The sequence below is a fragment of the Melitaea cinxia genome, chromosome 30 (assembly GCF_905220565.1).
Source record: "Melitaea cinxia chromosome 30, ilMelCinx1.1, whole genome shotgun sequence".
Lineage (NCBI taxonomy): Eukaryota > Metazoa > Arthropoda > Insecta > Lepidoptera > Nymphalidae > Melitaea > Melitaea cinxia.
The window spans coordinates 3,774,796-3,787,411 of NC_059423.1; the positions used below are offsets into that span (position 1 = coordinate 3,774,796).

A 12,616-nucleotide genomic window follows, 5' to 3' on the forward strand; every position below is an offset into this window, starting at 1 on the left:
TACATCAAACTTTGTGCAGCAGAACTCAAATATTATCCGTGTTAGATGACTAAGCTGTTTAAACTGCACAGCCCATGAAGAATGTTCGCATTACGAACTAGGATAAATTCAAATACAGTTTAAAGTTCCAAATTCCCTTACTAATTCTGTGTTATCTGAGCCTCATTTGGCCAATTTTTCGCCTGTTTCTTCTCAAGCAGGACCTTCTAATCATCACGATAGTCCTGCTGGAGCTCACTCTATTCAGTATTCTGGCAGCCCAGGAACTAGTGAAGCTACTACTGAGTCAATAGCACCCGGTTACTTTGAAAGATTAACACCTGATAACTTAATTCAAAACTTAAATTTACCAAGCCAAATACCCCTAAATAGAGTACGTCGCTTCGTTTCAAAAACTTCCGATTCTTCCGTAGAAATAAAACCAAAGAAAGGACGCCAGCCTACCATATCAGACGATTCTGACGATAAAAATATATATTTTTTCTTTAATTTTTACCGGAATTTGTCCTTTGTGATGACATGACATGTGATGATTATTCATTATTTTCTAATATATACCAATTTTATAATATTATTTTCTTTACTATGGGCAATGACTTTATTTTGAACATTTGTTTTCAAGCGCATGATAACATTATTATTATGTAACGTTTGGCTTAATAATTCTGTAGAAAATTACATTTTTCTGTATAATTTCGACAGGAAAGGTGTCCCCTTCTGTGGTAAACTTTTGATTATTTTTTAATATCTAAAATACACGTATTATTAAATGTTAACTATTTAGTGATGATAGCGAATATTGTTTTGAGCACTTTTAATTAGACTTTTCAAATGAATCGTAATAATGTAAGTGCTCTAATAAGGTTTATGTTATCAACTGTAGACAAGTAAGTCTTTTCTGTGGACAGATAAAAATAAAACTGTGATTCTTAGCGAAAGTGTGTAAGACTGATCTGTATCCATATTATTAACAATGATCAAAGAGTACAAGTTGAAAAAAAAGAAAAGTTTTTTATTTATGGCCAGACTAGTTATAAAGAAAAAAAAATTTTTTTTTGTTTGTTTGTAATGGATAAACTTAAAAAACCATTGGACCGATTTGAACATTATTTCAATAGTAAAATGCAACTTCATCACTGAGTGACGACTGTACTAATATATTATAAGGCGAATTAATTTGATTGTTTGTTTTAACGTGGTGATCTCAGTAACAACTGGTTCGAATTGATAATTTATTTACTATTAAACAATAGTCCATTTAACGAGAATGGCTATAGGCTATAGAATATTTTTAACCGATTTCAAAAAAGGAGCAGGTTACTCAATTCGACCATATATACATATATATATATATATTTCCATGTATGTTCGGAGATAACTTCGTCGTTTATGAACCGATTTTGATAAAATTCTTTTTTTTTTGTTTGGAAAGGAGATGTCCCAAGGGTGGTACCATGATAAGGAAACCAGTATCCGATAATGGAATCCCAGAGAAATCGAGAGGAACCCTCGAAAATCGTAGTGACGACTAATACGTTTGTTAATTTTTTTCGTCTACTTACGTCGTATTTGTCGATGTCATTTAAGTCGTTTTTTTCGTTTGCTAGCAATACAATTATAGTACGTTTATATTCTCAAATTAACGCGAATGAACCCGCGGGGCACAGCTAGTGTAATATAAAATACCTTTTCGATTATTGTCTGTCTATCAGTGATCGTTAGCCCCAGACCGGCCGCTCCACAGTCCCCCGGTATGGCGACGATTTTGTGTCTAAACTTTGGTACTTCTTCTTTTAGGCGGTCGAAAACCTGGAAAGGAGATTTTGTTTATTTTTTTTTTTATGTCATTAGGTCGGCAAACAAGCGTACGGCTCACCTGATGGTAAGCGATTACCGTAGCTTATAGACAACTACGACACCAGAAGCATCGAAAGCGCGTTGCCGACCCAATCCCCAATCCCCCCGGCAGCCCTGGTCACCTTACTCACCAACAGGAACACAATATTGCTTGAAAACAATATTATTTTGCTGTGATCTTCTGTAAGCTCGAGGTACTACCCCAGTCGGGCTGCTCCATATTTTGAGCAGGAAATTCCTGCTGTGCCCTACCTCAGTTATACATCATATCAGCTTAAAAATAAATCTTGATGTACGAAACCTACTATTATCTTAGACTTAAGAAGAAGCACAGAATATAATTAACAGAATAAAAAATAGGCAAAGTTCTTAATTCGACTATATTTTATGTGTGTTACTTCATAACTTTTTACCGGGTGTATCATTTCGATTATTCTTTTCATAATCGAAAACTGGAGATTATGATGTGGTGCAATTTAAATGTGATCTCATTTGTATTTGTATATTTTTAACCGACTTCAAAAAAGGACGAGGCTATTCAATTCGACCATGTATATATATGTATGTTCGGGGATAACTTCGTCGTTTATGAACAGATTTTGATAATTCTTTTTTTTGTTGGAAAGGAGATATTTTAAGTGTGGTACCATGATAAGGAAACCAGGATCTGATGATGAGATCCCAGAGAAATCGGGGGAAACCATCGAAAATCCGTATAACTTTTTACTGGGTGTACCGATTTTGATGATTTTTAATTTAATCGAAAGCCGATGCTATCATGTGGTCACATTTAAATTTCATCAAGATCTGATTACAACTTTTAGAGTAATCTTTGATAATGCGTATTTACTTGAGAATTTTTTTCGTCTACCTACGAGTACGTTATATTACTTGTCGATGTAATTGAAGTCGGTTTTTTTCGTTTGTCAGCAAACACAATTATAGACCTTTGTGTTGCCTCCACAAGCTCGCAATAAAGCTATTATGTGGTTTGGTATACTTTCTACTAAGTTTTTGATTCGATACTGCGGAATATTTCACGTAGCGTGATTGGAGGCGGATATCGCTGACGTACTCGTTGTTTGAGTTTGTCCCATTCATGCTCAATGGATTTTAAGTCGGGATATCGTGCTGGTAACTGCATGTGTGTGATATCGATTTCTTGATAATAGGCAAACACTATCTGAGCTGTATACGGGCGGGCGGGCATTGTCTTCCATAAAAACGGCATTGTGCCCCATTTCCACAAAAAATAGACAACGCTTCAGCCTGTAATATCCCACTACTGGGCATAGGCCTTTTTCCCCACGTAGGAGAAGGATCAGAGGTTGGCAGATATATTCCCTACTATCATAGTAGGGAAGTAGGAGTAACGATCGCTATCAGGTGTACATGATAACAACCGGGACCGACGGCTTAACGTGCTCTCCGAGGCACGGTGGGGAGACCCACAAGGACTGCACAAACACCCAGACCACGGCGCACACCTGTATGGCCAATACAAATGTTTGTCATGAGCAGGAATCGAACCCGCATCCGCCAGCGCAACAGGTACAATCTATGGCTGTAACCGTTGCGCCAACGCGGCGTCAGAAAATAGACAATATGCACGAATTCACGATTCGTGACGTATTTTTCTGCACTTAAAGTTTCATTTTCTATCACCACTAGCTCAGTGCAGCTTTACAAAGCCTCCGCCTAATGGTATTTTTCCTACTATACTCGCTTGGTATGTAATTGATGTCGATTTTTTTCCGTTTGGAAGCAAACACAATTATTACAAAAATAAATTAACATGTCACGTCTAAAAAATAATAATTTCATCATCATCATCATCATTACAGCCTATACAGTCCACTGCTGAACATAGGCCTCCACAAGTTTACGCCAAAAATAACGTGAACTCATGTGTTTTGCCCATAGTCACCACGCTGGGCAGGCGGGTTGGTGACCGCAATACTGGCTTTGTCGCACCGAAGGCGCTGCTGCCCGTCTTCGGCCTGTGTATTTCAAAGCCAGCAGTTGGATGGTTATCCCGCCATCGGTCGGCTTCTTAAGTTCCAAGGTGGTTGTGGAACCTTGTTATCCCTTAGTCGCCTCTTACGACACCCACGGGAAGAGAGGGGGTGGCTAAATTCTTTAGTGCCACACAGCAAAAAATAATAATTTAGGTACATAATAATAATAATAATAATAACGGAGAGGAGGTACTAAAGTCTCCCACCTTCTCTACATGGACGACCTCAAATTGCTGGCACCTAACGCTGCACGCCTGCAGGAACTACTGAAAATCACTACGGAGTTCAGCAGTTCCATCAGGATGCAGCTTGGAGTGGATAAGTGTGCGGTCGTGCATGTGGACAGGGGTCAGGTGACTCAATCGTCGCAGCTTAGTCTCGAATTAACATCATTCAAGACCCTTTCCGAAGCTGAATCTTACCGGTATCTGGGTATGTCACAATGCATACGGGTGAAGGAAGTGGACATGAAACAGGCAGTTTGTGAAATCTTTTTTGGACGGCTGACAAAAGTTCTTCGGAGCTACTTGTCTGGAGCCAACAAGGTCCGAGCCTATAACGCTTGGGTCATGCCCACTCTCTTGTACACCTTTGGCATACTCAGATGGACTCAGACCGAACTTGACGCCCTGGACAGAAAAGTCCGCACAACTATGACGTACCATCGCGTGCATCACCCTAAGTCGTCGGTCATGAGACTGTACATCCCGCGGAAGTGTGGTGGTCGAGGCATGTTAAGCGCTAAGACCATGCATAACCGCGAGGTGTGCAGCCTCAGGGCCTACTTTGAAACGAGACGGGACAGCGCTTTGCATGGTGACGTTTCAATGTGTGACAAAGGACTAACCCCCCTAGCCTTGGCCAAAGAGAACTGGCAGAAACCGGTCGTACTGAGCACCTCTGACCGGGAGACCGTATGGATGGAGAAGGAACTGCATGGACGGTTCTACAAGGCGCTTCACGCACCACACATTGACAGTAAGGCCTCCGTGCAGTGGCTGCGATTCGGCGACCTCTTTGGGGAAACCGAAGGTTTTGTCTGTGCAATACAAGATCAGGTGGTCAAGACGAACAACTACCGAAAGCACGTCCTGAAGGATGGCACTCCCGACTTCTGTCGAGCCTGTCGTCATCCCGGTGAGTCACTCAGGCATGTGCTTTCGGGTTGTTCCGCGCTTGCTAATACTGAGTACTTGCACAGACACAACCAAGTGGCCAAGATTCTCCACCAAGAGCTTGCTCTTATGTACGGTCTCCTGGAACAGAGGATCCCGTATTACCAATACTCACCGGTGCCAGTACTCGAACGCGACGGAGTCCGGCTCTACTGGGACCTGCCTATCGCCACAGACAGGACGATACTGGCGAACAAGCCTGATATCGTGGTGCTGGACAGGGCATGGTCGAGGGTATTTTTAGTGGACATCACCGTCCCGCATGACGAGAACCTCGTGAAAGCCGAGACTGAGAAAAAACGTAAATATCTGGATCTGGCGCACGAGATTGTCGACATGTGGGGTGTGGGGTCTGCTGAAATAATCCCTATCGTAATATCTGCCAACGGTTTGATCCCGGTTAGCCTCGCTCACCATCTGAGGCAACTGGGGATCCGGGACGGTTCGCTCGCAGCCAGGATGCAGAAGGCGGTGTTACTTGACTCGGCTAGGATTGTCCGCCGGTTTCTCAGCCTACAGCAATAACCCCCGGCCGTTTGATCTCCCTGCCGGGGCGTATTCCTCCACCCGCTTATATTTATATATGTAAGTATAAGTAAATTTACTATATTATTTATATAAGTAGTTATTATAATATATGTATCTATTATGTATTGGGCGGGCGGAGTGACATTCAGTACAATAATAATAATAAACCACTTTATTGCAACTAATGATAGTATACATAACAAACCTTAATTCTAGATACATATAGTGCAATGGGCGATCTTATCACTAAATAGCGATCTCTTCCAGATTACCCAACAGAAAAAAGCTAGCAGTGTAACGGGCTTGCGCAAGAGTAATAAAGTTTAATCAAAATACATATATAAATTTCAACAGACATACATACATATATACATATGCAACTAAAATACAATAAATAAATAAATAAATCATATAAGTTTATATATATTAAACACACACATAAATTCATTTTATAAATGTACTTTTGTCATTTAAATACCAACATAAATAAAAAGTTAGTATAAAATATTAATCTTTCGATCTTTTATTATATTAAATAAAAATACAAGAATTTATTACAATCCCACAATATAATTATACAATGATTACATAACGTCATTTGCGTCATTTTAACGACTTAAAATAGTCATTTTACTGAAGCGAGGGCAGACTTTTAATTGAGGTAGGGCACAGCATGAATTTCCTGCTCAAAATATGGAGCAGCCTGACTGGAGTAATACCTCGACCTTACAGAAGACCACAGCTAAATAATACTGTTTTTAAGAAGTATTGTGTTCCTGTTGGTGAGTAAGGCGACCAGAGCTCCTGGGGGGGTTGGGTCGGCAACGAGCTTTCGATGCTTCTGGTATTGTAGGCGTCTATGAGCTACGGTAATCTCTTACCATCAGATGAGCCGTACGCTTGTTTGCCGACCTGGTGATATAAAAAAAAAAGCGAAATGTGCCACATTAAATCTATTTTAAAGAAAAACAAGTAAGTATATAAATCTGTTTGAAGCAGGAGAAAAACGATAGTTTAATATTGTTGATAAGCAGGGACGTACTTAACCAATCAAATTAATATTGCTTTCAACGAAAGGAGATACCGTACGTAAACAAACCAAATGTCAATTCATTCACCTATGCAGGGTTTTGTAACATTTTTTTCTTACACAAATTTTTAAAATGTAAAATAAATTTTGATTATTATTTATGATATATTTATGATATTTTTTAATTATTATTTTATATTTAAGAATTAGTTAGTCTTGAATGTATATTTATTTAATCTGTGTATCGTTTCAAGACACGGAATGAAATAAAAATAAATAACTACAAAATCAAAGGGCCGTCCGAATGTTTTCAAACCCAGCTCAACCCAGCAATCAAATGTGTTGCTAATAAACTTGGAAAAAACTTAACCGGCCATTTTTGTCAGTATTTCAATGTTTTCTCGAAAGTTCTTACAGTTTTTAAACTAAAAAAAAAAAATGGAATATTTCAGAAAATTTAACAACTGTTTAAAAATCACGTGTGACAGTTTATAGGAAAGGACGATTTCCGTTGGGTTAGCTAGGAAATGTATAATAATTCATTAAAATGTATCTACTTTTACTACTACTAACCTTTTTTTAAAGTACTAAAAGGAATCTATCTCTGTTGGTGTAAAGAAACACAATATTTTTAACTAAATATCAATAATAAATAACATGACACATGAGTTCACGTTATTTTTGGCGTAAACTTGTGGAGGCCTATGTCCAGCAGTGGACTGTATAGGCTGTAATGATGATGATGATGAATAATAAATAACGAGACGCTTTACACTCAACGACCTCTAGTAGAATGACATCCAGACTACGGCAATATCTGTATAGGCAATACAAAAATTTGTCGCATCACACACGAACCTACCTACCTCAGGAATTGACTCCTGAGGTAGGTAGCCTAGTAATTGTGTTTTAGATGAACAACCGACTCATATAGATAAATATTTTTTGATAAATCTATATTGAGTTATATTCGTGGCGGAAATTGTACCCACAACTCTTGAAGCAGAAAGCAAGGGTCAATGCAAAGCAAATGCGTCAAGGTAGTTGTCGGATAATATAATAATATCTATACATATAATAAAATAGTAGGAAAGTCATAACTGTACATTAATTTTTTTTTTTAAGAATACGTGATCTACAATCGATACCGAAGCCAAAAATATAGTTTTTAGAATTTTTGTCTGTTTGTCTGTTTGTTTGTATGTATGTCCGGGATAAACTCAAAAAGTACCGCATGGATTTACTTCAAATTTGGCACGAATATTATTAAGAAGTCGGGTCAACATATAGGCTAAATATTATAATGCTATCACCTACTGGGAACGAGCAGTGAACCTTTATTTCCTCAACGCATTCTGTAACAACGTGTAATCTAACGACGCATATTTGAATGTTGCTGTTATTATGTTAATAACCAAGCTAGCTTCACACTATAAAAATCACGCAATATAAGTAACAAAGCCAATAAACATAATTAAATGAATATAAGTAGACAAGGCAATTTTAAAGCCAGCTCATCTATGAGATTTTTCTGTAGATATGAAATGTAAAAAAGAAACGGGTAAATGAATGTTATTTTAAAAGGTATAATCGTAGGTATTTTGGTGCTGTATAGCGTTCACGCAGACGACGTCGCGGGCAGTAGCTAGTATAGAATAAATTTTTAAACAAAGGCTATTGATAAATGAGGAAGTTACAATGTAATAATATACATATTTACTTATGAACAATATATATTGACGGTAACTCGGCGCAATATAATATCAAAGTAAATAATATTTAGAATAAATAGAAGTACACTCATTTGTTTATAAAATATAAATCAATATTAATGTATTATGTTCTGTATTTCTTTTGATAAAATAACATAAGTTATTTAAATATATCATTTTCCTAGAATTTCTTTTCATTTGAGAAGCTAACAGTTATCATAATGGATTTTCCTTCTCAGAACAAATTATTATTATATACTAGCTGTGCCCGCGAAATCGTCCACGTTGAATTAAAAAATATATATTGTACAATTCGCAGAGCTACAAAATAACTATATTTCTAAGATAAAAGTAGCCTAAGTTACTCCTTATTAGGTACATCAGCTATCTACCATTGAAAGTTTCGTCAAAATCGGTCAAAACAAACAACAGACAGACAGACAATAATTGTAAAAAATGTTATTTTCAACCGACTTCCATAAAAGGAGGACGTTCTCAATTCCATTGTATTTTTTTATGTATGTTACTTCAGAACTATTGACTGGGTGGACCGATTTGGATTTAAAAAAATCTTTCGAAAAATGGTGCGTGTCATTTGGTCCCATTTAAATTTATTTCAGATCTAACAACTACTTTTTGAGTTATATCTAATAATGCGTTTATACTTGACTATTTTTTCGTCGACCTACGTTGTATAACGCATAACTTTTTACTGGGTGTACCGATTTTGATGATTTTTACTTTAATCGAAAGCCGACGCTTATCATGTGGTCACATTTAAATTTCATCGAGATCTGATTACAACTTTTTGAGTAATCTTTGATAACGCGTATTTACTTGACTATTTTCTTTCGTCTACCTACGTTGTATTACTTGTCGATATAATTGAAGTTGATTTTTTTTTCGTTTGCGAGTAAACACAATTTTGGTATATGTACCGTGTATACACGGACATACGCATTTAGTAAAAGCGGTCCTTTTAATATTACAAACAAACACTCTATATATCTGAATACAATATATATGTATGTGATGACAAAAAATTACTTGCATCAGTAATTTAGACCATTATTGAGAAAGATTAAAACTGCAAAATTGTTTGCTCGCAAACGAAAAAAAAAACCGATTTCAATTAATAGAGATTAGTAATATATACAAGTAATATACAGGTAGTCGAAAAAATGGTCAATGAAATGCGTATTATTAGGGATAACTCAAGGAGGATCAATTTAAAGAGGACTTTGTGTATTCCCTATATGAGGAAATAATCAAATAACAAACAATCACAAAAGCTTTAAACACTTCACATAATAATTATGTTGTTTATAAAAACTATTTCTACTATGAATAATATTAAATGTAATAGTACAAAGCAGATCTTGAGATCGTTTGTCGTCACAATAAACGATAATTTAATGTCATAATTTTAATTCAAGTGTTCACTTCATGTCACAATTTACCGTACTTACTCGAATGAATCGATCTACAACTTAATATCATTCAAATAATGAACAAGCTAAACTTTAAGATGCTTGATGCAAACCATTAAATATTACGTATCATTACATTGTATAAAACAAAGTCGCTTCCCGCTGTCTGCCTGTCCCTATGTATGCTTAGAACTTTCAAAGTATCCAACGGATTTTGATGCGGTTTTCTTTAGTAAATAGAGTGATTCCAGAGGAAGGTTTATATGTATGTAATACATGAAAATATAGTAGAGGAACACTGATAGGTTTAGCAACCGTCGAAGTTGGTTGGCAACCCGGTTGGCTCGACCAATTCGGGTAATTTATTTATTTGTATGTCCCTTAAGGTCTACGGAAGGTTTTAATAGCAACAAAATTAATTTTTACTATTAACTATTGACAGAACAAAGTCTGCCCGGTCAGCTAGTCTTTTAATAAATAAATAAAAAAAAATCTAAAAAACTATTTTATTTTTTATTTATTTTAATGATAGATAATTCTTTTATAAAAAAAAAATCATACTCGTGCATGAAGTTAAATTCAAACGTACTAAATAAGTAATTTTGTACATTTGAATTGTTATTATACAATAACATAACTAAGCTTGTAAGTATTAATGTGTAGATATTTGTATGTAAGTTTATTATAATATAACTGCACCACCTACCCGGTCTTCAAATAAATAACACTCAATCCTATTTCGGTTTTTCTGAAAAAAAACGGCTAACGCCTCTTGTACTACACATTCTTAAGTTGTCTGTATTATTATTATTTTGTATTCGCATATTGTGGTGTACAATAAAGAGTAAATAAATGAATAAATAATTGTTATTTTTACGTTATGCTCGCAAAATGGAGATTTTTTTTGAGAATAATCGAAAGAAACATAATAGTTACACTTTTAAAATTATCAATATTCGTTTTAATTATTGTAAATTCCAGTTCTTTGTCATTTTTATATTGTAATACTGAGTAGAATAGTTGAAGCCGTTGTCACTATATTCAAATAATTGTGTTAATTCACAAAAAAAACATCAATTTACATCGACCAGTAAAACAAGAATCGGCAACATAGTCGCAGTCAATTATATATGCGTTAATAAAAATAAGCCAAAAAGCATTCGTCAGATTTCGCTTAACGACAAGACCTAACGACAAGAACCAGGCTTAATTAATCATCACTAACACACTAAGTAGTAGTAGTAAAAAGTTATGAGGTACCTATATGTATGAATCAATACAATACAATACAAATACTCTTTATTGTACACTATCAGAGAAAAATTTTACACCGTAAAAGAAAATATAGACATGTACAAAAGGCGGTCTTATCGCTAAAAGAGCGATCTCTTCCAGACAACCTCTAGCATGAAAAAGACATGACTAAAGAATTAGACGGCATGGAGGTGTACATACATAATATATACATATAATACGTGAATATACATACATATACATACATACATACATATATATACATATACACATATACATACACATATACATACATATATATATATATCAAATATATATAAACATAATATATAAAGAATATGAAAATACAAATATACATACGACAGAAGAGAGGAAGGACCGGCTAAAGTCATTGTCAGTAATATTTGTAGTAAGTTAAATTTATAAACTTATAACGTGACTCATCAGTTTAAATAGTGTTTCTTTATCAATTATGTAATAGTATTTCTGAATCAAGTTACTTATATATGTATATGTGTATGTGTGAGTGTATGCATACATGTTTGTATGTATATAATTTTATATTCTATTGTAATTTATTTTTAATTTCTATAACAATTATTTGTACACTTCCTAACCGCTTTTGTATGCCCTGTCCTATACCCAAAGATTGTCTGAAGGAAATCGCCCTTTTAGCGATAAGACCGACTTTGTACACCTTTCTCTATTTGTACCACTTTTTTTGTATCTTTTAATGGTGTGCAATAAAGAATATTATTATTATTATTACTTTATAAGAGAAACTTACCGAATCTTCAAACATTTCTTCGATTCTCGTATAGATGTCTTTTCCTCGCTTCTGCCTGATCAGAATATATATATTCTCCACGCCAGGACAGCATCTAAGGAGTTTCTCCACGAGAATCTTACCGAGAAACCCTAAAACAAATAAAAATACGTTTAACCTACTAAAATGTCAATTATTCTTTGGTTGCCAAGTGCACAAGGGTAATTCTGGATGACCGGATACTTGAGAAAGCCAAATCCATCTCAGGCGTCATTAATGTTGCCTTGGTGAACTTGCAACTACAAAAATTTACATGGAGTAATGGGGTTCGGGGTTGCGGAAAGATAATCTTCATCGTTGAGACTTTTGACGGGGATGTTGAAATAATAGCCATAACCACGGTCGAAACTGCCAAGTACTTAAAAGACAATCTAGCTCATCGCTTTGGCGAAATGACTAGGTCTAGGGTGCGTACTGTTTGTAGCATTCTGGTAAATGGACTCATTGAGGGTACAAATTGCAACCGTTTAACAGTGGATGAAGCCCTTATGAATCACTTTGGAACCGTAGTAATGGTGACAAGGCTGTCGAGTGCGAACGAAGTTATACTCATCGGAGATGTCAAGCAGTTGCTATATATCAACAGAGAAAATCCCTTAGAATGCGGTAATGCAGACCTTACTTGACAACAAACTTCACATGGGACTAGTATTGCGCATACCGGAGCGACATTGTTGCATATGCCATCATATGCATATGATGCTATATAATAATTAAAAAATGCGAATGAAATCACGACAGCATCTAGTATATCCATGACAATAATAACATCTCATTATTAACCAA

General features: G+C 35.7%; 1 protein-coding gene across 1 annotated transcript in view; it reads right to left on the reverse strand.

The window, feature by feature from the left end:
• LOC123668104 (fatty acyl-CoA reductase wat-like) overlaps window positions 1–12,616 on the reverse strand; it is a 36,676-nt gene that overhangs the window by 19,685 nt on the left and 4,375 nt on the right. The window contains exons 2-3 of the mRNA XM_045601897.1: window positions 11,792–11,922; window positions 1,687–1,809 (exon numbers count right to left, since the gene is read on the reverse strand). Coding sequence (XP_045457853.1) covers window positions 1,687–1,809; window positions 11,792–11,922 — 254 coding nt within the window. The remainder of the gene's footprint in view (window positions 1–1,686; window positions 1,810–11,791; window positions 11,923–12,616) is intronic.